General features: G+C 40.1%; 1 protein-coding gene across 1 annotated transcript; it reads right to left on the reverse strand.

The window, feature by feature from the left end:
• Positions 1–239: 239 nt before the first annotated feature.
• LOC126048958 (transient receptor potential cation channel subfamily V member 6-like) lies at positions 240–26,455 on the reverse strand. Its single transcript, XM_049824560.1, has 15 exons — positions 26,325–26,455; positions 16,008–16,105; positions 15,340–15,462; positions 14,256–14,396; positions 13,593–13,691; positions 13,217–13,392; positions 12,235–12,381; positions 6,801–7,013; positions 6,345–6,431; positions 5,136–5,212; positions 4,663–4,828; positions 4,342–4,408; positions 3,490–3,758; positions 2,319–2,425; positions 240–913 (listed from the first exon to the last, which is right to left on the reverse strand). The coding sequence occupies exons 1-15, from the start codon at positions 26,453–26,455 to the stop codon at positions 640–642; spliced, it is 2,175 nt and encodes a 724-aa protein (XP_049680517.1). The 3' UTR covers positions 240–639.

Genomic DNA, 26,455 nt, shown 5'->3' on the forward strand with positions numbered 1-26,455 from the left:
AACAAGCAAACCAAAACCAAAACAGTCCTGCTAAGATAGCAATGATGAAAATGCAACTAATAGAGACTGCGTTTCTTCAGAGGGCAAAATCTGTCAGGCCCTGAATGCCAGTTGAATAGTTACAGTTCTTTTAATCACAGCATCAGCAACTACCTTCATTCCTGAGCTTAGTTACAGGGGTTTTTTTCAGTTATGTACCAAATCATAAAACAGAACCTCAGTCAGCTCTCTTTGCTATGAGAGCATTGGGATTTTGTGAAACTGGAGGGAGCGACCATACTGTATGTAATGGTCTGGGAGAAGGTTTACTGATCGCTTCTTTGTAAATGGATGAAATCCCATTGCTGGCTTCTTTTGCTCATTTCTGTAGGGCATTGCAAAGCATGACAAATCACCACAGACCTTAGCCCAACAATCCCACCAGCTTGGTGCAAACATCAGTGCAACAGCAGAGACACAGAGAGAAAAGACTGCATTCGTATGTCATAGCACAGATGCCATGAGCTGTTCATTAACTGTTCACCACCAGAGTTCATCAAGGCTGATGAATGTCTGTAGCATGCTGGAGTATGTATGAACAGTTGGAGAAGACAACTGTTGTGGCAAAAGTGATCCATGTTGTGGAGTAAAAGAGGCTTCTCAGACATCATAGACCTCCTCTTCCATGGCATGACCGACCTCTCCATGAAGGTGATGGAAGGTGTTGCGCCTCAGGATCTCCCAGCCACGGTGAGAACTAGTCCTGGATGTGCTCCGTGACAATGACAGAGCAGACAGTTCCTTCTTATACAGGATGTCCCTATCGATTTCCAGCTTTTCCAAACCTTTGTCATAGTTATCCCTATCCTGAGACTTAAATGCTTCTGTGTACCGCATCATCCTGTGTTTGTGGGGATCAATCCTGTCTTCAACTCTGTAAGAGGATTAAAAAACAAACTGAATGCAGTAGAAATGTATCAGCTTATCAACAAAACTGAGCAGCCACAGGAAGCAAGCCTCTCCCAAAAATATGGCTACTAACCCAGACATAGGCATGGTGCTAGCAGCTGCCAGCACACAATTATCTCCTAGACCTTCACCCCCATCCCCATACCCTTATCTGCCCATGGTTTCCTGTCCTTTTAACTCGTTTCCCAGTCATGATTTGCCCTTTCCATCTTGCCAGCTGTAAGCTATTGGCAGACCTACCCCACCTAACTCTAGCTCCAGATCCTTTGTATATACACATATATTCATCCACCTTCTTTGTTCTTGCCTTTGCTCCTCTGATATTTCATGGCTGCTAGCCTCAAGATGTCACTTATCTTTTGCTGAACTTTTATTTAAATGCTCCACTTCCATCAACCCTTGTCTTCTGAAATACTGTCCCACAATATATACAATGAACATATATGTAATTTGACATAACTAGATCACACCAATACTCTTTTCTCGTAGCATCCAGTGAAGAATTGTTGCTGGGATATTGCTCTTGCAAAGTTATATTCTGCTCCTTGAACTGAAGGTGTTGCATATTGGTACCACTTTAGGTCTGCTTGTTCTGCCCAGCAAACCTGAAAATCCACAAGGTTCATTTCTCTGCTAAAACCTGCAGAAAGTCCTATTTCATACAGCCTCCACTCCCCCTTCTGGCTTTATCAGCAAAAGATGATGCAGTTAGGAAAGACGTGTGCCCAAAGTTTAATCTTTTCTCACCCTTGTATAAATATTGATTAAAATCAGAAATAATGAGGAATCTAGCGTTACCTAGACTACAGATTGTTTTATTTCAGCGCCTAAACTGAAATCCAGGACCTAAGACTTTGCCAAATGATGCAGTCTTTGCAAAGTATAACATAGTTACTAGGTTCACATGAGAAAGAAATCATGCCTTTAATTAGTCCGGTTCTGATTTGGAATCATCTGTAGTGCAGTTCATTGCTGCTGAATGTCTAATTGATTGATTCTGCCTCTGCCATTTCATGCATCTAATGGATAGAGACAGCCAACCAAGCACAGCAGTAAAGTTTTGTGATACTCATCGTAAGAAGTTTGCAAGAAAAATTCAGGCCTTGTAATGCATGCAATTTCTGGGGTCTGTCTCCTGTGACTACTGGATTAGAAAGCATCAGCTGATTTCACAAGTAATTGCACAGCAGAGCTTTCTGAAGGGAGCAGTGCTTGTCCATCAGTCACAGAAAACAGATTGGGGTCTGCATTCCAGAAGGGAAGGACTCCAAACACTCCTCCTAAGGCCACTAGAAAGGCTCTTTATTAACATCTGTACATTGGATTCTTCTTTTGGGATCCTTACGTGCACACACTAGAAGTGAACCCACCTGAGATACCATCGGTCCCCTAGGCCGTACTCCCGCCCGCAGATTCCAGAGCGAGGCCAGAGACACCGTGGCAGTTTCCGCTCCAGCATGACAGTAGTAGCCACAACCTTTAGAATAAAAAATATTAAAAAAAGAACTCAGATGAATTAGGAAAAAAATAATCAGACTCTCGTTCAAAATTATCAGTTTCATGAGTACTGACTCATTACTGTACTTCATTACAGCTCCATATACAATGAAGAAAAATCAGTCAATACTCTATCTATTAATATGGCAATTCACTAGTTCAATCCTAACTGGTTTGAGGCACGTAGCAGTGCCATGTTTTGAGGAAGCAATAGTGCTCTTAAGACACTGTTAAATTTCTTTCCTTTTATACCTGATGACAGCAAGTAGGGTAATTAATTTGCAAGCTAGAGAAGAGAACAGTATTTATATCTGCATTAACCATCATTAGAACTTACCAATGTGGCCACACAACTACATTTAACTATTTGACTTATTCCTTTCTCACAGAAAAATACTAGGAAATGGATTTCCTTTTGAACAGCTATATAACTGATCTGGTTGAATTTTTTTGCCTTTTGAGTAAGAGTCAGACCAACTTCTCGTAATGGATCTATAGAGGTTACTGACCTACTTGTTATCATTACCTTGCATTCCATCTCCCCTCATTCAATCCCTATAATTATAATCTAACTCTCAGTTACACAGAAATGTGATTTGTAAAAAAGATGCAACTTTAATTCTATTTAACAAGAGATTCCATGCATAAGGAACATCTTGGGAGACACAGGATGGACTAGAAAGGCTGGATGGGCTTCTAGCTGCTATTTGAAATAAGGTAGGAAAACCCACATAGCAAAGATATACTGGAAGACAGTTTCACGTGGGAAGACGTGCAGAAGAATAGTCTTGCACTTGGACACTTCAGACTCATAGAAAGGATGAAAGAAATTTTGTGGCTGATGTACAGAAGCTGTAAAACAGAATTAAAAGGACATGGCTTATTTTATTAGCTCCTAAGAAAAGTGAAGGCCAGGGAAAGGCTTTAAAGTACCTCCTCTAGAGCACAGATAGCAGAGTAATTGCACTGTTTAGTACTTTTCGCCTGGACAACTTTTCCTCCTCTTTATTCAAAGTGAGCCCCCTACCACCTAAACTAGGTTACCTGGGCTCTCCAGAGCTCATCCCGCTCATGGGCCACTCTCCAGTGGGTGTCACCCATCATGGCAATTAACAAGTTGAGCATAAGGAGGGTGGCAATGATGGCGAAGGCAAAGTATACCACGCTGTACATAAAGGGCAGGTCCACATCATAGTTTGCAGGGCCATCAATGATAGTGAGGAACAGCTCAAAGGTGGTGAACAAGGACATCGGATAGTTGTAGAACTGCCCAAGGTTTTCAGGGTTCTCTGTCTGGAAGATGACGTAAAAAGCTAGAGGAGACCAATGGGGAAAAAGAGAGAGAGAGAATTTAACAACAGGAATCATATTCCAAGAGCAACAACAGGGTCCTTTAAAGAGATGCTGACAATGCAAAGTGGTCTGGGAAGGAGCTACACGTGTTTCTGTGCTAGTGCAGTACCCAGCATAACAAGGACAAAGAATCACCGGTCTCCATTATAAAATGACTCAATTACCCTGATTATTTATTTGTTCTCAAAACAGTGATCTTTTCTTCTTCAAGGATATAATAAAGCTATGTGTGCTAATCTCATTTTCCAAAGACAAATATCATAAATGCAGTATGCTTTTAAATCTTGACATATATATGTGGAATTATCTGGATTGTCCTAATTTCTATTACCCTGGAAAGAGCAAGAATTGAAAACCAAACTCATGAGAACAGAAATCAGTACTGGGAAAGTGACCATGCTCAAAAAAACGGAAGCTATACATCATCACCAAGTTTGCCAGCTAACTTGGAGGGCAAGCTGAGAATAAATCAAAACCCATGCACTTAATTCATACTAAAGTTGGCAGGGGTAACATGTTGCTGTTTTCCTTTTGTAGACTCACCTGATGCAAAGCCTAGTATCACCACAGCCATGAGCCAGCAAAAGCGCATCAGATCTCCAAATATCATCTGTAGAGCAAAGACAGAGCCACCATAAGGCCCACCTGTCCCACCAAGTCACAATGCAACCCTATGTAAACCATTTTCCAGACTCTATGCTAAGGAGAGAATGTGAAAGTCCCAAACCCTCTGTGCAGACAAGAACTTGTCCATTTGCCATTAATGCTAGTCCCGAGGGAGGAAATAGTATTCTTTCAGTTCTCCCAATCTGCAAGAGGTGTCAGGATGTGTGTAACAAGCCCGTACTTGTTTGTGTCTTATACCTTCTGAATCATGATGGTAAAGGGTCCGAGCATCTGGAAGCCTCGTGCGAAGTACATGACATTGCACCATCCTAGCACCAGGGCAAAGGACATGGGCACCACTTCACCAGTTGTGCTGGTGAGACGCATCACCATGGTTACTAGAATCATGCAAGCGTATGTGATGCTGCAAAGGAAGAAGAGACAGTGAAAAAAGTTCAGTAAAGGAATCTTACCCTCCTTTTTGTTTTCTTTTCAAAAATTCCAAGACAGGCATATACAGCCACCAGCCCCATAGACAGAGACCTCTCAGCACTGTCAACTCTACCTGTCCACTCACCTGGTTTCCTACACACCAGTTGAGCCAGTGAGAGAAATAAATCAAGAGAAGGAATACTCTAAAAGAACAGAGAAAGTGACTCATCTGGCAAAAGACAGCAGTGGGGAAAGTGAGAGGCAATATATTTATTAGACTTAAAAAGTGGTGTACTTACACAATGATGTGGAAAGGCCCTCCCAGGATGGTTTGTCCGAAGTATTTCGCTGCTCCAACTCTAAGGATATCTGGGATCTAAGAGAGACATCCTTATTGACTTTAGGACTCAGACAGATTCCATTATACCATTAAATGTCATGGTAAACACCAATATTCACAGGATCTTGGGGCCAGCTGCATCTGCTTTGTTTGCTGGTTCACAGTTTGATTTCTATATTATTTTAAAAACAGAATGATTGGGCCCATCTCATGATGTGATAGAGATTGCTAGAAAATCTAAGAACGCTTGGGCAGATTGAGAGGCTTTGGTATGTGGCAGAGAGGCGTTGCAGCACAGACCTGTGAGCCTGAAGTTCATACAGATTACTGAGAAGAGACCAGACAAACAGCTGAGCCTCAGAAAGGAAAACAAAAAATACCTGCTTGGGGAATCAAAGGCATTTCTTATAATTCTCACTGTGTTAGTTGTAGTGTAGCCCCAGAATCCTGACCAAACACAGGAAGAAGGACCTGTCCTTCTGGAACATATATGGGGAGGGAGAAAGCTGTTCACAAGCCCTGTTTTATTTCAGTTCTCCCTGGCATCATCCTTTGAGTTTTTTCATATAAAAGTTTCACTCTTCTATTTCATATTACAATAAAATCAAGTGGGCGATGTATTTGTTTTAATTTAAAGAACTTTTGAGGTTTTTTTGGAGAGTTCATAGTAAGGAGAACACCTAAACATGTCCACCTCAGAACTCTAGTTGAGTAAGGCTCCTATTACAGGTCCACAGAGTCACTGATCTCCAATTAAATATAAACTTTTCTGTGTACACACAGAAATTACTTCACCCAGCACCCCTAAACACATGAGTATTTAGGGGTCCTGGGTGAAGAATCTCTACAAATCTCATGCAACAGCTGGGATTCAGCTGGACCTACAGATGGTGCGAATGGGAACTGTGGCATTACCCTGCAGATAGTACATGAGTGCAGCCAGTCCTTCTAATTGCTCCTTCCACACCTGGACTCTTACTAGTACATTGTCACAGTCTGTTTCATCCAACAGATACTGTTGACAGTGTGTATTGCCACAGGTGTATATCAAAACACTTAGACTAATCAAATAACACCTACCAAGTTGTGAGTACAAACTCATGTCTGTCTAGTAAGTAAAACCTGTCTTGATGAAACTCCCAACTATACAGCTCACTGTTTCTCCTACCTCAAGGATCAAAATTACTGCAGCTCCAATGACTGTGATCAGCTCCCCCACCAGCCTCAGTTCATCCTCATATGTTACATATGATTCCTGGGGGGGGGGGGGGGGGGGGGGGGAAGGAAAAAAGTGAATGGAAATTAAAATTAAATTTTAAAGGGAATGAATTAAATTTTAAAGGGAGTGAAAGGAAATTGAAAAAGAGAATGGGGGAAAAGAAGGCCCACTGTTAATGGAATAAACATGACTAGGCCTGACAAGGGCACAGGAACCAGCTCAGCCCCAGCAGCAGAGAACAGAGCATACCCCAAGTTCCTCATTGACAAAGGTCAGCTGGCAGAAAGAGAGGAGGACAGCTACAGTAGCTGGGAACTGGGAAATTCTTGGACTTTCCAGTTAAGTAGGTTACATGAGAATTGCCCAATGCTGCTTATGAGGCTCTGACTCCTATAGACACAGTACCTGCAGCATTTTCTGGACATAGATTGTATTGTCTCTGCTGCTTGTTTTGTTGCCTGTTCGGGGTTTCAGAGGTCGGTAGACACAGCACATAGTGAAGCAGACCATGTAGAGTATATAGAATAAAGCCAGGAAACAGAAATAGGGACGGCCATACATATTCCACTTCAGGCTCACCAGCTCCTTCACAGGTGTTAGGTCCAAGATCTGCCGTGCCTGAGAAAGATAGAAAGAAGGAATTAATTGCTATAAGGGCATTTGTTTATAAACATTCACGCTGTTTCCTGGGAGAACGTCAACATACTATTTTCACCTACTCTATTGAGCATTTGGAAGCTGAATTTATTTTGCAAAAATGGAATGCTCAAGTGGGTTTGGATTTGCTCAGTTTGCCAGTAAAGAGCTTTGGGAAAAAACAGTAAAACATATCCTGCAGAGAACAGCTTTTGAGTACCAGTGAGAAGTGCAAGAAAAGCATGTTAGATACTGGAATAAGTTTGTTGTCTGTGTAGGCCTGGACATGTATAAACACTTGAGATAGATCTATGATCTAGAACCATGAATGCTAATATATGAGGATGTGTTACAGAAAATAAAAATACTATTTAAAATAGCATTTGATACCATCCTTTATGAAAGATCCCATTATCTTTTACAAGGCTATATGCAGAGTACAAGATATATACATATTAAGGTTGGGCTAACTTTACAGTGTCAGAAAGTTTATTTATCTTGTGAACTCTAGGGATTCAAACGCATACAAAACTACTTCTACTCATGAATTGCCTTTTACTGTAACTGGAATTAATTTTGAAGAATATTTTCTGTTAAGCAAGACAGCACAGTGCACTCTGCAGCAAACAGATACTCTCCTCTGTGCAAAATATACATTATTAGAACACAGAACTGAAAATAAGATCATTTGGATTCTATTTTCAGCTACAGAAAAAAGTTTGTGCAACCTTGCAAAATTCGCTTAGATTTTTTTCTCCAAATTGGAGTTCTGCATTTATACATGTAAGTTAACATTGGTTTCAACAGCTATTTCCATCAACTTTGGTAGCTTTTGTAGAACTCTTCATCTGTAGGAAACATATCAAAAGGTCCTTTAGATGATTAGCTCTCTTTGAAAAAACTGACACTGATATTACCTTGATTTAGCAGGCAACTAAGAGGACTTTGGAAAAATTTCCAAAGTTCCTTAATTTCTGTCTAAATGCAGCCTGTTAATGGACTGGATTTTCAAAAGTTTTTGCCATTAAGCTATGATGATAAAACCTGCACTATAATCCCAGTGAGATATACTGTGAAAAAAACAGGCTCCTGCAACTTACTTCCTTTAGATTATTTATATCATATTCAATGTTTTGGCCCTTCTTTTTAGAATCTCAGTGGTGCAGCTCAAATATACCTAGAAGACCACAGACATTTTCAGGAATAAACAGAAGCTTCAGTGAGCGTCTTCACGCATGAAAAATAGTGCTGCTGCATACCTTGGGGTTGTGTTTCTGTCAAAGCTCTGCATATATCCATACATACTGAGTAGCTGAGGAATTCTATACAAAAAGAAAGCGTCATCAAAAAAGCTGAGACCATGGTTTTAGAAGTGACAGAGGGTCTATAAAAAGTAAGAACAGAGGAGTTATGAGCACTGGAGGGAAGAATCCTCTCCTATCATACAATTCCATTTCAAAAACTAACAGGAAGAATACAGAAATTTTCTTAAGTGCCCTCATGGTTGATCTGGTTGATTTGCACACATGCATATAAAGGACAAAGAAAATAGAGAGATGTTATAGGAAAAAAAAAATTCAACATCTTTTCCTCTGTTGAACAATGCTCATCTATGCCTCTGAGTGAATCTCTTGATTTGCTGCTAGGATGACAACTATAAAACTTGGAAAGATCAATGTCACTCCGCTCTTTTTAACTGTTTTCCCAGAACAAGATGAAATTGCAACTACATGAAATGTCTAATAAATGTCATTACCTCTTCCTACAACCTTTGCCTCATCTATGTCCGTAGAGTATCACTACTACCAGTAAGCCCATCACATAACTTTAGGCACCTAAAGGAGGTATCTTCATTAGTGATGCGGTTATCCCAAGATTTTTCTCCTTGTAGGCAATAGGGTCCCACAGATTGCCATTCAGCTCACCTAAGATCTAAACTGCTCTCTGGAGATACTTAGTTACTTGCATTTCTCTATCATCCACATGTAAAATGTAGGGAATCTGTATTCCTTAATTAGACACCTCAGAGAAAAAAAATGAGATGGGATGAATCTAGGCCAAGTGCACTTTAGCTTAATTTGTCCAATGTGAACACACAATATTGTGCGCAAAAAAGTAATCACTCTCAAGCCCACCCAAAACTAGATGCTCTGCTTAGTAAACTAGTCTGTGAGGAAAGAATGAAACACATGGGAAAAATGTTAATTTTAGTATGTAGTGCACTATTGGGATGTATTCAACAACATAGTGACAAGAGCACTATGCTGATATGAATAAGATGCAAGACAGAATATTAAGGTCTTTTCATACTGAGTTCTTTTGAAAAATTTGGCCTGTGATTCCCTACTGGTCATAAAATACAGAGTCCTACTGTGAGGGAGTATGTTCCACAGAAGTGACAAATGTTATTTTCAAAGTAGATGGACTATACCAACTCAGGTTATCATGGCCTCCAAGATCTGTGGTAGTTGAAGAGCTAGATCTCTACTTTGGAATCAAATGGATCACCCTAAAGTATTTTCAAAACAAATTTTCTTTTTCATTCAGTTATAAGCCATATTCTGTTAAAGTGAAAGTAAAACAAAGATACTTTGTTTACTGGCACTTGCAAGCCCAGAAAATCAGCATGGAGTCTTCTTGTGTTTTTGTCATCTCATTATAACTGTTTTGGGTCCATTCCCAATCTGGAAGAAATCAATGTAGATGAATTGAAGCTATAATTGTACTGGTTTCCCACAGTTGAAAAGTGAGCCTGTAATCCCTCAGCCGTCTTCCCTATGTGGAAGTGTAATTTCTATTGATGTAAGTAGAATATGTAAATACTCAGTCCAGAAGTAGGACTAGGGCTGGTATGTTTATGAAGGATCAAAGTTTGCTTTGTAGGTCAAGGGGCTTGATATACTCCAGAGATAGTCAAAGGCAGTTGGATTCAGCTACTTTAAGACAGTCAGTGTTACTTCATTTGCAGTTTCTCTACCTATGAAAAAGGGAAGAATTTATTTGGCCATTCTCATAGAGCACATGCAGGGTTCACATGAGCAATAAGCTACTTTTCCAAGAATCCTTTCTGAGGTTGCCAACCAAGTGCCAAAATGTCAACAAGGCCTTTTCTGTAAAAGGGAAACAAAGGTGTGTGTATATATATATAATTGATTGGAAATTACCCTCAGTTCTGATGACATCTTGAGGGTAAAACAGAAAACTAAGAACTAAAATTTATCTGATAAATCTTTGAAATGTTTTTGTTGTTTGTAGGAACATAGAACTGAAGATGACAGAATATTCTTGTTAGTACAGCAATACAAGTCTTTTGTATCAGAATATTTAGGATAAGAAAATTGGAACATTTTTCCAGAAGAGACTAGTACTTGTCATCTATATCAAGCTTTCACCTTCTGCTAGAAGACTGACACTTCGAGCATAAGTAGAACAAACAGGGTATACTTTACACCTCACTTAGGAATTTGACCCACAAACTTTATTAAATGCTTCTAGACCTACTTCCTGTTGTAATATTTAGGGGACCACTGAAATAAACAAGAAGTCAAATTTGCATAAGTGGGTTACTTTAAAGGAAAACTTCTTATTGCACTCTAGATGTTTTCCTTCTCTTGCTACATTGCCCTGCTTCCTCTAAGTCAGCCAAAGACAGATTGCACAAAGTGCAAGAAATACGTATGTTTCAGTAAATGGACATGACTAACAGAACTCTTGAATGGCCTAAGAAATATCCTAAAGGATCAAAACTAAGTGAGAGGTAATGAACCTAGCTAGATAGCCAGAGGTGTTCTGTTTTCTGCAGAAGTCAGTATCCTAGAATTCTTTGCACAGGAGAGTAAATTTCATTTGCAAAAGGATGATGTAAGCTTGAAGCTTACTAAAATCTTACTGTAGTTTAGTTCCCTTCTATTTTTTCCACTTTTTATCCACTTAAGGGTCAGAAAATATAATCTCAGTACCTACTTGTGCATGTATTCCCTTTAACACAAAAGGAACCTGCTTCTGATTGGAGCCTAAAGATGCTCCTCTGGTCCAATACTGGACTGGGAGGGTATGATAGGATGGGGTGACCACATAGCATTCTTCTGGAGGAAACAGCAAACATTTTGGGCCAAACATATATGAAATGCAAAAAAGAACTACTAGTTATGCATGCAAAAATTGCAACTGTTCATATTTAAGATCATTCTAGAAAATAAAAATCATAATGTCTCATGGTATTTGGGGACATCTTGTCCTCTGAAATTAGGAATCTTAGATCTGCATGCACTACATGTTTTGGGATAAGAGGCACAATATTCTGCTTTAAAATTATGGTTTAGTCTTCTGGACAACTTCTAAGGGTGTTCTATTTTTTGACATAGACTGCTTTCCCTTGAATTTCCATATGTACCACCACACATAGAAATTTAGAGGATTTTCAATAAAAGCAAATGAGAGTTTCATACACTTCCTTCACACTGTGCAAAGCTCTCCAGTAGCTGAAACTTCTGTTAGAGAAGTTTGACTAAAATTTTGATAGATGGAAATAATACAGGATGGGTAGAATTGTGGTAATTAAAGTGTCTGCTGATTAATTTCCTGTCCTATTAGGATTATTTAAGGTGACTACAACAAATAGGGTACTGTACCTTTAAAGTCTTAAGGAGATCTGCCTATGGTTGCCATTACACTCTGCTATTTTTATCTCAGTGATCCCTTTATAAATGTTTGAGCCTACAGCAGAGATAATTCACCTGCTTTGAGTCATAACCTGGACGAGCAATGATGAGTGGTTTTAAAATGCACTCCAGTTTAGTATTTCTGAACATAGCCATGTCTCACAGGGACATTGTGGGAGTTAATCAGTATCAGTTATAGAAAGCTACTTGCTAGAGCTACTCTAGAGGTACTTGTTACCGATATCTTTGAGCCTGGTGAAAGAGACAACCCTTTACTGAATCACACAATGTCATTTCCTGTAGCTTGCTCATATTAAGTTCTTTCAGTCACCTGAAAGTTTCACACCTCAGAAGAAACTGTATATAAAGCATCAGATGTAGCCCAAACATTAGTAAGCTGCTACATTTCACATATTCCCTGCAGCACACAGTACAAAGTCCTTGCCCTATGCATAATATAAAAGAGCTTGAACCTTCAAACTCATCATTCTTTTTATAATCACCATGATCTGCATATAGAAAGTATGTGGTGCCCACAGTACCTCTCTCTTCTTGCTTGAGACAATGAGCTCAAGGAAGGACTGATCTTCAGCCCAGGAGTCAATCTCTGTGAGATCATAGAGCACAGTGGTCAAGGGGCCAAAGGACCAGAGATTGTGCTTCCGCTTCTGCATAAGGTGTTGAAACATCTGAAGAGAAAAGGGGGTCAAGGATATCACAAGCTTTCCAGTATATAGTGTATTTGCAATGAGAACAAATAAAGTTGTTAAAAACCCTTAATTACAATGTATTTTCCTTGTTGTGCTTCTCATATGTCTCAGGGACAATTACAGCAGGTTAAGAACTAGAAGAACTTTTTCTGATTCCCATTTGATTATTAGTTCATGCTTGAGGTAAGGGATGAGTGATTTTTACTCAAATTCTAATCAAACTCCTGAAGTTATTTGACACAGTTATACATTCTGACAACAGATTTCATATGGAATAAGTTAATTAGAAAAAAATCCTTTTATACTCTTCTAAAAGTTATCAGGAAAGAGGTGTGGCAAGGGAAATGATCCTGTCTTTCGTGGAGCTACAGAGGAAACACTAACCACCTTTGCCTTTTTGTTAAGGGAAAGGATGAGAGTTTACATTAAATATTGACGACTTGTCTATGAATAACTGTCTGTGGATACCTGAGGAAGTTTCCCCATGTGTCACACTTAAGGTAGTGAAATCTAGACGACAAGCAGACTTTCAAAAAATTACTGGGGCTGGATATTTCTGTTAATACCTGTTTAACCCAAAATATTTAAAAAATTGGGTCAAAAGATCTATTCTTTAAGCACTTGTTTCTTTCATTAGGATAAAGAAATTTCTTATAAAGGGTTTTCTGGTCCTACATGAGACTTATAAAAAAAAGGACTTGTTATCTATCTTCTACCCACTAAGAATATGCACAAACTCCCTTGGTCTGCATGATGTTATTTCAAGTTCTCCATTTCTCTTCTATATGGAAGCAACTGTGTCACACAAACTCACCACAGTGTTACCCTCAACTCCAGCCAGTTTGAATGGAGTAAGCCCCTCATTGTTAGGAATCAACTCAAGTGAACCTGGTCCCTCTTTGTTCCTGTCATAGGAAAGTATCAGGCTGTACATGTGGCAGGCAAACGTCTTATTAGGTTGGAGAACCAGGATGTGAAGAACAGTGTTACCTATGAAGGAAGCAGACCAGATAAAGTATGTGGAATAGCCCAGCCCTGTGCAAAGACTGGCAATTGACTAATGGCTTTCATTTTCCTCACATCCCACAGCTGTTTGTAATGAGAGAAAAATATGTGCATGCACAGATGACAGTCTGATTTAAAGCATCCAGATCCACCACATGCAATTCACTAGGCCACACAGCACATACCCAGATAATCTTGAGCTCTAATGTCAGCTCCATTTTCAATGAGCAACTGTACAATTTCCTCATTTCCCACACAGGCAGCAAATGATAAAACATGTTCTCCTGCAAAGAAAGGAATGGGGAGAAACAACATTAAGACCCCAGTAGGCAGGAGAGGTTGAAGCATGCTAAGGGAAATCTATCTATGCTATGAAGCCAGAGATATGAAAGGAAAAGTTACTTCAGGTAACCTGTAAATTTCCTGCCCCACTCCTCATCCTACTCAGAAAGGAAGAAAAAGGCCTGCCCCCCCCCCCCCCCCCCCAACACTAAAAGGAAGTAGTATTCTTTTGGGGATATTATCTAAATAAGGAAGTTGACAAGTAAGTTGCAGTATATGCTGCTAGGAAGAAGCAAATTATGATTTTTATAAAATGCACAATTTTTTGCATACATGCAGATATATAAAATGTGTATGATTTATATATTTATGTAGTATTTACATACTCAGATGTATCCTACTGTCTGCTAAAAGGTGTGTGACTGATGACACCTAGAGACACTTAGAGATAATCTAATGATCTGCTTATCCGGTTTAGATGGATACTAAAGCAAGCCTCCCTTATGTTCCCTCATCACTCTGCTGGTTCCCTCCCGTAACAGCAAAGGGAGAAGACAAGACTGTACCAAAATAGAGAAGGTTCTGGGAGCTGCGCCTGAAGAAGTGCCCAGTGGCCTGTGCTGTGCAGGCATTGGCCCCTCTCTTGAGTAAAGCCTTCACCAAAGTGATGTTCTGGTTCACAGCTGCAATGTGGAGAGCTGTCTGCCCTGTAAGACACAGAAATAAAACCTTGCCTTCCAAGAAAGCAACTTCAGGCTGATCAGTAGCCTGCAGTTCACATTTCAGTCATGGTACATCAAAGTTTTTTGGGACTACATCCATAGTTGCTATGTGATTTAACTTTGAAGTTATCCCTGTTGTGTGCAGAGGGTTGGACTACTGATTTTCCAGAGGTCCCATCCTACAAAAATCTTTTTATGAATTCATGAAAACTGACTTTACAACCCGCCAAAAAATCCAACAGGATGCACTTTCTGCATTTTTTCTGGGAGAAACCAAGATATGCCACACTCTTCCAGGAAGCATGCTGAAAGCTGTGTGACTGACTATGCTTTCCTTCATGGGACATGAAGATCAGGTCAAGACAAAGCTCCCAAAGACAACTTGCTCTAATCCTTCAAACTAGGTAATAGAATTTTTAACCCCCCCCTCATTATTATTTTAGTGGTTTCAAGATTCTGTCTGATATTCCTGTGTAGTCAATCAGAACCATTCTTTAAAAACCTGGCTCAGAGTCTAGACTCAAAAGCAGCGGCCACATTTGTTTTCAATCCCTATTCTTTGTCAACCAAAGAACTATTTTTTTCTCCTTTCAGAGGAGATCAGGTAGGTTACCCCTTTGTTACACATGAGTATGCCAGAAAGCAAACTGTACATATCTTTGCAATCCCACTACAGCCAACAGGCCCACCTGTGGTTAAGGGTTTATCAATTGTGCATCTGCATGTTTGCACATGTGTATACTTGGGTTTAATATAATTCCACCTTCCACAAATGGTCAGGAGCCATTTATGTGTTGGTTTTGCTATGTAACAGTTTAGCAATATATTGAACCAGGAACAGTATAAGCCACTTTCCTAAATGTACAGGTAGTACTTCCTCTCTCCCCCTGCAGAGAACTCTGCCCATCCTCATTCCATGAGTCATTACCTTCATAGAGCTCTGATGTCATCCTCTCATTGACAAGCTCAGGAGCTGCTTCCATCAGAGTCACTGCCGCCTCCATGTTATCATACAAGGCAGCTATGTGAAGGGCGGTCTCCCCCACTGCACCTAGAAACAGTAGGAGAAGCATGTGAGTCGTCTAGACATTCAACTACACGGGACAAAAGCAGAAATGGATTTATTGGGGTAGAGAATTACAGGAGTGCTAGGTCCCCCCTTAAGTACTGCCAGGTGCCATCTCATCATATGACATGGTAACAGCCACATTAACTGCATAGACTCTGTCCTTCACTCCATCAAAATCTGAAAGCTGAACAGAGACTTCAGGTGTTCGTAAGTAACAGCAGACTCAGACATGGAGTGAATCAACACACAGCCCTTCCACTGACCACCTTCCACAGTAAACCACCTCCCTCAGTCCCCCTAGTAAAATGGGCCCATTCAAGTTGTAAACCTCTGATCATCACCATTCCCTTAGGGTTTGATGAACTGTCCAAGTCAGAAAACTCACTTTGTTGAGAAGCTGCTGACACAGAGTTAAGTAGTTTGAGTCTGCTAATGCAAATGTTTTAGAAAACAAACATACTACTCTTCTCATTGTAGCATACTCTTGCCTTACACAGAAAACCATCTGTCACAAATAATAAAGTTACCTCTCTGATAAATATCACATGTTCCATCAGTGAGAAGCTTCCTAATGGCCTGGAGGTTGTTCTCTTTGGCAGCCTGGAGGAGTGGGGATTCCCAGATCCTGTAGTCAAGAAAAAGCAGCTGATAAGGAACACGGTTAAACACACGGTGCCTCTCTCCAGAGCTAGCATAGCCTTTGCTTGAGACAGTATGTATCTTCAACACTTCCACTGAAAAATGAGTAATGCACAGCTATCATCTGATTTACTCCCATAATGGATGGAAAAGTACAAACAAGAATTCCCCCTGTGTTGTAGTAACACTTCCTATGGTATAATTAAAAGAAAGAGCTCTGAAATGTAGTTCCTCATCATATAAGTTTATGATGAAAAATTTGAAAGCTTAGCTATACTCTTTTTCTCTGATGCTGAGAAAATTGAGGAAATTGTTGAGAATGGAAATGTATGCCTGTACTGGGAAAGAGCATGCCATCCATCAAACAAGTTCCAGACTGAATGGTTCACTTAAAGCTGAAGAGTGCCTTTGAGTATGCAATGAGGCTCTGGGTTATTTCAGTATATCCTTTGGGGCTGATGAAGAATTTACAAGTACAATCACCAAACTTCACCACAGCAAGGTCCTTTCATGCAAACAGCAGGTCAAGGGAGGTGATCCTCCCCATCCTACTCCACTCTGGTAAGGCCATACCTAGAGTCTGTGTCCAGTTCTAGGATCCTCAGTACAAAAGACATATGGAGCTACTGGAGAGAGTTCAGCAAAGGGCCACAAAGATGGATTCGTAGTTTCAGCCCAGCCGGTAACAAAGCACTGGGCAGCCACTCGCTCGCTGCGCCCCCCCCCCCCACCCCGGACACGGTGGGATGAGGAGAAAATGTAACAGCAGGCTCGTGGGTCGAGACAAGGACAGGGAGGGATCACTCCCCACGTATGGTCACGGGCAAAAGACAGGCTCAACTTGGGGAAGGAACAAAATCAATTTAACTTACTACCAATCAAAACAAAACAAGGATATTAGGAAGTAAAACCCAGCCTGACAACAGCTTCTCCCCGGGGAGCCCTCCCTCCTTCCCGCCTCAACTCCACTCCCCGTTCTCTCCACCTCCCCCCCGCCGCGGCGCAGGGGAACAGGGGACGGGGGCTGGGGTCGGTTCCTCACCCCTTGTCTCTGCCTGTCCTTCCTCCTCAGGGGGAGGAGGACTCCACACTCGGCCCCTGCTCCGCCGTGGGGTCCGTCCCTCCCACGGGAGACAGCCCTTCACCAACTTCTCCAACGTGAGTCCTTTCCACGGGCTGCAGTTCCTCACAAACTGCTCCAGTGTGGGTCCCTTCCACAGGGTGCAGTCCTTCAGTCACAGACTGCTCCAGCGCGGGAGCCGCGGCCATTTTGGGGGACATCCGCTTCCCCACTCCCCTCCACGGGCTGGGGGTGGACAGCCTGCTGCCTCACCGCGGGCTGCGGGGGCATCTCCACCTCCTCCCCGCTCCTGCTCCTCTTCCTCCTCCTTCACTGACCTCGGTATCCACAGAGCAGTTCCTCTCACGTTCCAATCCCCCTACTCACTGCAGGTTCTCCTTAAATCTGTTCTCCCACAGGTGTTACCACTCTCACGGAGGGGCTCGGCCTGGGCGAGAGGCCGGTCTGGCTTGGAGGTGGGGGAGCTCGAGCAGCTTCTGACAGGAGCCGGCCCTGCGGCCCCCTCCCCACTACCAAAAAAAACCCCTCGCCACACAAACCCAAAACAGATGTTTATAGGACTAGAGCATCTCTCATATGAAGAAAGGCTGAGAGAACTGGGACTGTCTAGCCTGGAGAAGAGAAGGCTTGGGTGGGGTTCTTATCAATGTGTGTAAGTACCTGAAGGGAGGGTGCAGAGTTACCTGTAATGCCTGTTTGCTCAGCATCCAAATGAGCTTTGCCAATGTTCAAAATAATGAGTTGGCCACCCGAAAATCACAAAATATAGAACAAAATCTACTAATTTGGGGTAAATATTTCTGCTATCCTTGAACATTTTCAGATTTATTTTTTAGTTCATGAAAAGTGGTTTGGGGTAGGGTTTTTTTATTTTTGTTTTTATACAAATAAGGAATTCAAAGTAGCCCAAGTTCAGGAGCTAAAGATTTAAGGGGAAGAAACCCAAAGAAACGGCTTACATCTCATGAATTTTCAGTATAAAATAGAAGGAAATTCCTCTCTCCAAACAGGATAAATTCAGTTTTAGATCTCTGTTCAGATACAAATGTTGTGCTTTTATCTCACCTCTGCTTTCTTGTAGTACAGATGTTTAATTTGTTCTTAATTATCTAGCATGGCTCAGGTCAAGCTGTAATGTGTGTTGTGGAATAAGTCTAAGGAACACAGTAGAACAATGACAAATTCAACTGATATGAAAAAGGAGAACATCAGCCCTCATTTTCCTACCAGCCCCAGTCTGTCCTTTTACTACAATCTAACAGCTGCCAATAGACTGGATGTTAGTCTCACGCACGCACACACACACACACAAAAGCACGTGGGACATATACATCAGTCAAACCATATACCTGGAGATATATTCAATGCTTTTTCCTTGTCATGTCCCAGATTTCTTCCTTGTATTCTGATATTATTTAGTTACAAGATTTTCAGGATACAGTTTAAAGGGCAAATACTATATAAAGCAATAGGTGTTTTGCACTAAGTGATAACACTGATGTTGGAATATATTATTAATATAACTCTATTATAAGCCAGAAGAAAACCCACATCAGAGAAAGAGAGAGAATATAAATGGCCCGTTTCACAAAATGTTTTCTCAGAACTGGTGCTTATTAGGTATAGCATAATTTAACAATAAAACTGTAGGAAAACAGGCAACATAGATTCTGTGGCTTATAGAAATATGTATTTATTGCTTTATGAACTTTTGTCTTTTATGCTTTATTGTCTTTTATGAACAATAGAACCTTGAACCACAAAAACCCCAATTATTTGATATGCCATTATCTCTGGATTTAATCCACCTGAAATGTGCAAGTTCTGCACACCTTTGTAGCAGAAAATACTGACACACTTGAGAGAACTTGGAGGATAAAGCAAAACAAAGAGAAGTATCAGAATTACACAGATAAATACGAATCATTTGAATAAGTGTAAATTAATGGCCATGGGCTACAGGTAATAAAAGCATAACTGAACATTACATTTATCATTCCATAAAAGGAGCATTTCCCATCACCCGCAGCACCCCATTATCTAAGTTACTAGAAACTAGACTAGAAAAATGCTGAAGAACAGAGGAGAAATAAAAACATTTGGAATGTAACGAACCATGCTGAACAAACCAGGCAGCCATTCTGAGATATTTTTATGTGTCCTTCAAACTCTTAGCCTTGCTGCTTTGAGAAGTATTCCTTCTTTAGCTTACTCATGCCTCAGTTGCATTAGTTGCTAATTACAAGATGATTTGATGAGAACATTGCATCTAGGATCAGACGAATAGGAATAAAATAGAGAGGCACTCTGAGCAAAAGTTGTAAGTTTCAGTATCAGTGAAGCAAGCTTGCCACCTCTGCCATTATTTTGGCTGAGAAGGACTCAGTGTTCCTGGACAATGTTAAGTTTCAGAGGCAGGAAGTGGGAAGGAGGTGCGGTGTCAACAGTATAAACAATGCTACAATTAATATGTTGATGCTTTACTGGGTAGGCCTTTATCCCTCAAATGACCTCAGAGAGGAGGAAGGATTGGGCAAGAGACCATGTGGGAGGAAACAAACACAATACCTTTCTCACAAAATTCTCTAAAGCCCTTGTAAACAACTAATTAAATTACAAGCCTGCTAAGACACTTAGTAACTACTATACTCAGCTTTCAGAAATTTAGGGCAAAATTGTCAAACCTTTCTACTTATTGTAGGAATGTCCAACTGGACTTAAAGAATCAGAGATCCCAGGCCAAACAGCAAGCTGGTGAAGATCCCAGAAGTGTTGGCAGATGTCATGGCATGCTGCCTTTGATGCCTGAAAGGTCTGTGACTTACATGTTTATACTACATGCTTTTATTCTCATTTAATTTTCTGTCCCATAATTGGGGAAACATTCTACTCTCATTTAAAATGTACCATTATAATTATTAACTCATTTTTAATACATTAAAGCAATGTGCTGAGTATATAAATGTCAAGTACTAGGTGAGCCAAATTCACTAATATAAAAAATAAAACAAAGTCACCTCAATCTAGAACCCTCAAAACATTTTAATTTCTTCCTGGCCCATCAAACACAGCATGAATTTCACATTTTACAACTCTACTTTCTGTGTGTCAAGGCAGCAGCAGGTAAAATCTGTAACTTAGTCTCTTAACAGAGCTGCCTACAGTAGATGCTTAGTTTCCATGAAGTACCATTGTGTGGAGAGGGTGGCTTTCAGAAAATGATTCAGCAGAGACCTGTTTAGACACTCTGAGAAGACAATTCAGCAATTCTAAGTTAAGAACCTGTTCTAAATCAATCTCTTCATCAGTTATGGAGTCAAGGGACACTAAGCTCTTAATTTAGCCAGCTAAGTTAGGTCTTTAGCACTAGGCAGTACTGATGTTGCCTTATAGGATCAGTTTAGGATAAGCATAGCTACATGGCTAACCAGTAGTTTGACGGACAATGAAAAACACAACAGTATCCACCTGGAAGTGCTCCTGAGTCTTCTTACTGAGCTAAGGAATGTAGCTGTGTTGAGGTATTTAGGAAGCCTTGATCATGCATTACTATCAGTCAGTTTTCTTAACAGATGATTCAATTATATGCTCAGGAAGCTGTTTTTCAATGTAGGTGAGGACAAAATCAGGAACACCCGAAAATCCATTGTGAAACAGAGAAGATAGAATGTAGGTCAGATTCTGACTGAGGGAGTCACGTAAAATAGTTCTAAACAACGTTAAGGATTTCACAAGCACTTTCTGCTGGTAATTTGTACCCTTTTGGATTTACAGCTTCTTAAGCACTTCTTTTGGAGTGCATCCTGCTCATTACACTTATGAAGAGATAAAGAATGCAAGGACAAGTCCATAACTCTTAACTCTTTTATGAAAAGAAGAATTTTGATTTATAAGTTTATTCTTTTAAAACAAGGAAGTATGTTAAATATATGAACTGTCTGGACAGCAACCAATCTGAAGCTTCTTTTTCAAGACTGAGCTCAGCAGAGGTGCAAAGGAGCATCTCTTTCTCTTCTTTCCTTCCCTTCTCAGATTCTACTACTTGAGTCATTCACTGTATGGAATTTTCCTATTGTTTGCTCTAGTTTAAGTTTGGCATCTGCTAGTGTCATGCTTTATCCCCATAACTATGTCAGTTACTGAGGTTCTAAAGCAATTCTTTCTAACTGAGCTATAAATTCATCAGCAGGGTATTATTTCAGCTTTCTTTTATTTCCCTGTTGTGGTGCTCAGAATATCCATGCTCAATACTTCATCCAGAAATTGCCAAAGGAGATTCTCCATTCCTTCTCCTAGTATGTATATGTAAATGTATGCAAGACTGCAGGACAGTAGAGGAGTGCTCAGAGGAAGCTAACCAGCCAGAAAGAGGATCAATGCAATCGTCTAACAAGATGCTAAAGAATGAGTTAGGAAGTAATAGCACAAAGTGAAAAGGAGACAGATAACAGGGGCTTGGACAATCAACAGGGCCAACAAATTTCAGCATCGACAGCAAGACTCAGCAAATTAACTGGAACCTCTTGTGCATGTATGTCAAAGCCCCTTCAGCTTACAGTAAACAGAGATTCTCTGGAAATAAATTAAAGAGGTTACTAATTGCTGATGCTACCATACAAAAAGGGAAGTCTTATCTGTTCAGATATTTAGCCATCTACCACACTAAGCAATAGAAGTCTTGCTCAGTCACTTCTAGCAGGGCAATCTCCTTGCATTAATCTCCTGTTCTTAATTCTGCATCTGAGACCATCCTAAGAATAATCTCATGCTAGAACTGGATTAACACTTCAGCAGATGTTATTCTTTATTATCACTGAGTTATTCATAAAACAAATTTGTTCTCTGAAGCATAACCTCATTCTGCATCAAAACTTCCAACTCTCTCCAACAGGGCTTTTCTTGCACAATTATTCTAGGTTGTGTTCCTCACCCTGTGTCTAATTAGTTTTCTGTAACAACTTATTAATTTGAGGTGTTTTTTTCTCAGAGCACAGTTTTCATGTTTACTTCTTCACAAGGAAACCTATAGCCAAGTTTAAGGTGGCAAATAGCTTCCTAAATCTGTGAGCCTAAGCTACGTCTCAGGCACTGAGGTCAGATGTGTGTACATGCATTGTTGGGGAAATGTCAGTTCTGGAGGACCTTTGCACTTATGAAATTAAGGAGGCTTGTTTTCCATTATTAGACTCAAAACTTCCATTATGATGATGATGTAACAGCATAAGGAAAGACCAGAAATGCTACCAGTGATGCCTTTGACTTTATTTTATATGCAGCAGCAGAGTTTCCAACAGGATGTTCTTTGCATCTTGACTACTCAGAAGCACTGTTATTGAAACATATTACAAATGAAGTGGTGGAAATGGGAGCTGGCATCTTTATTTCACTGTCACCTTTGGGAGCAAAGGAACCAATTAATACTGACGGGCGTTGTGGATTTTAAGACAGGACAGTCCTACATTAATTTGTGCACTGAAAACTCAGTAATGTTGTTTAGACAAATGAACAGCAAAACTATGGTAACATCTCTCATTCACTACCAGCTTGAGAAAGATTTTTTTCAGTATAAGCAAAGCACTTCGCTAACGTGTCTGTGAGACTAAAAAGTCACAAAAAAATTTGGAAACTAAAGGGGATATAAAGTTTTTATTGCAACATGTTTGGAATGACCATAGCTCTCTGCAAGTTATGCAAATTGTCCCAAGAACCTCTAATGCATTATTTCCCATAGCACAGATTTCTGTAGTTAATTAGTGTGTAAAAATGCTTTATTTTGTGTTTAGTTTTTTTTTTAAAATGTACCACACAAGTTAAATATTTTATTATCATTAGAATAATTAAGCCTCAAAGCATCCCACAAAGGCCAGGTGATACCACTAATCCCTAAGCAGCAGCTGTGAAAGAGAAGAGACACACAGAAGATAGATTATTTATCAATCAAAGTTATAGAGTCAGGAAATAGCAGAAAGAAAAATACTACATAATTGTCCCGGATCCATGTACTCATTTGCGCTGCTTTCTGATTTATTTGTTAGTTATTTTTTATGAACAGTGCAAATCTTATACGGTGGAATTTCTAAAATTACATGCTAGGGAGATTTTGTTCACGTCTCCTTAGAAACTCTTACACTGAAATCTGGACTAAAAAAAATAAATCAAGCAATGGGTTTCATAATTTCTGGAAGATCTATTAGACTGTGACAGGCATGTGATTCCTCTTCACCTCTATCAGGCCTGAATTTTCGTAAGTATTCATCTCTTTGTTCCCCATGATTATGAACTATGTTGGATTTTTATGTTCATACGCTCCAACGTATGTAGATCCCAGAGTTTACTTCCAAAGATAGTTCTAGAAAGGACATATGAGATGTGACCACTGTCCCTGGGACTCCACAGGCTGTTTAAGAAGGAGAGTCTTGAATAGAAAGAAACCAGCAGAGTAAGGCAAAATAAACTCAAAGTCCTTTTTAATATTAGGAGATTGTATCACATTTCCTGAACTTGGATGGCCCTTTAGGAAATGTTATACAGTGCAGGATTAAGCCAAAGAAATCCCTCACTGTAGATAATGCTCAGATCAACTGCCAATAAGATTCAAAGAACTATTACACATGAAGAAAGAGAATGAACAGCAATTCCAGTGAAGGTGAGAACTACCAAAACAGTTAGCTTTCAGATATTATCATCACCAGCTGTAGGACAGGAAAAAGCATTGTTCTTCTCTTGCAGACTTCCTGTGTGCAGTCACAGCATACTAGTTAAATAGTAATATAGTTACCACTGGCTTTCAATAAGATAATAGCAGAATTTAATTGCTACTCATTACTGTATGTATTCCAGCACCATTAACACTAAGAAGAATTCAAGCTGAAGCCACAACACTGCAATTCCACACAACAAAAATGACAGGATCAAGTAAAAGCCCTCTTGGCTTACAACAGTTTTTCCACAAAAGCAAAGGTTTTATAAGAGTAGCTCTCATATACAAGTCACCACAGAAGGTTTTCCTCTTGTGTTTTTCTATCTGTACATAATTAAGAATATGAAAGCAATAAAACTGATTCCAATCCTCTGCAAAATGTTAATTTTCCTTTCTCCTCAAACTCTAAGCATCTCTGGGAACAAGAAAGGAAAGGAAAGAGTAGGACAATAAGCGGGAGAAATGGTCCTGTCCCTCTTCAGGAAAAGAGTATCCACATGTTGGCACCACATAATTTCTGACCAAATAGCAGAAGGCGAATTTATGTTAGTTGAAAGCTGTGGAAACATATAGACCTAAAGTGGAAGGGAACAGTTGTGTCCCCATGCAACCCTGATTTCACAGATAATGATATCATATGCACTACATGTAGTGTTACACAGTTTTATAAAGAAACCGTGAAATGTTGGTTTTGGGGACCACTGGGGTTGAACTATAGTGATCTAAGAGAGTTTATGAAGAAGGGTTTATATGACTAACAGTTTTTCTATTTTCCCTAATCAGTAGCAACACACAAGATGTTCATGGGCCTGCAGCACATGACTAATGAGGATTGTCAAGCAAACAGAAGGTTGAACAGGAATCTAATAGCAGCCTATGTGAAAGGGAGCAACAAAAAAGGAAGGGACCAAACCTTTCTTGTTGACAGCAGATGGGAAAACAAGGGGCTACAGCATCAAATGATGATTTTGGAGGTTCAGATTGAACATTTGGAAAAAAAAGTTTTTCACTAGGAGGTTACTACAACACTGTAACAGGTACCTAAAGATATGGTGGAATCTCTGTCCTGGATGGCTTTCAAGACTGAGCTAGAAAAAGCCAAAGCAATGTGATCTATTGCTGGCAATAGTCCAGCTTCAAGTGGAAGATTAGTTAGAGACCTTCAGAGGTCCCTTCCACATCTCTGTGACTTTAAAATGTGAAGATAATGTTATAATTATAAAAATATTAATAGATTTAGACTTTTCTTTTGCACACATTCATTTGGATATTGATGAATCTGCCAACAACTTATTTCTCAGTTACCTGTGATGCTTCTCATGAACATCCCAAAATGTAAACACTTCAGCATTCTATGTAGACACTATTGTTCCCACTGTACCTCCCATTTTAAGTGTATTTAAGTCCTACTGCTCTGAAGTAAAATAGAACAGGTTTTTGTTATTTGGTCAGAAGTTAGATGATGGTATATGTAAGTTCTTTCCCTAAAGACAGATGTGTACATTTGTCTCTCTTAAGGTACTATTCTACTCATCTCTATACATATAAGTGTGTATACATACATATGTAGAGATTGAGAGAGAGAGAGAGATTTTGTCCCACATAGCCACCTTTTTGTTCCCACAGATGTTCAGAGTTTTGTGAGGAAAGAAAAAACAAATTTTGCAAAGGACTGGAAGCAATTTGTTAATTGAGTACTGCAGTGTTTGTGCATGCAGAAATGACAAGGAACAATGAAAAACAGATTCAGCTGGGTTTCCATGAATACTCCTGCATTTCTGTGTGTGGAGGGAGCAACCCTGCACAGCAGTAACAAACAGCCTTGATTCACTATTTACCTGTGAAGACACAGGCAATCTTCATGATAATGTTAAGGTCTAAGAGGAGTCACCGTACATGTTGAGCCCGGCGCCATGGGGGTGAGAAACAGCAGTCCAACCCAGGAAGTGACTGACCACCAGAATGTGGAACAACATTAAGTCCACTCTATCGCACAGTAAGGGCAACATTTAGAGAGACAGAAAGCAGAATCTTTGCAAAAAAGCCATTATTTCAGCTGACTGCAGCATATATGTCACACACCCCCTTAATTAAAAAAAAAAAACAAACCAGTCCCTCACGCATTTTCTTGTGAGCTTTACCAATGAAGCAGGAAAGACAAGAGTATACGTTATTAATTTGTGACTGAAGTCCAACACTCAAGCTAATTCAATTGTGACCTAGTAAACCCACCTGTGAAAGCAGATAAGATTGGAACTCCAGAAGCATTCCACCTTGAAAGAAGAGATCTGATAGAGAAAAGTGCTCCAGGGTTGTTTAAAGTTTATCTACTGGCAGAAAAGCCTGAGGGAAAAGAGTGAGAATCAGCTACAAGGGGAGAGCAGCAGAAGAAAAGGAAGACAAGAAGGCTGAAATGCACTGTACCTTTTCTGCTGGAGTAAGTAGATTTCATCCAGATGTTTATCCCAGGATTTTTTGCCTTGCAACTTCTGACTCAGTCCATTCCAGATCCGGAAATAGAAGGGCTTGCTGTTCCCAAATAAAGGTACCCCCAT

The sequence above is a fragment of the Accipiter gentilis genome, chromosome 21 (genome assembly GCF_929443795.1).
Source record: "Accipiter gentilis chromosome 21, bAccGen1.1, whole genome shotgun sequence".
NCBI lineage: Eukaryota > Metazoa > Chordata > Aves > Accipitriformes > Accipitridae > Astur > Astur gentilis.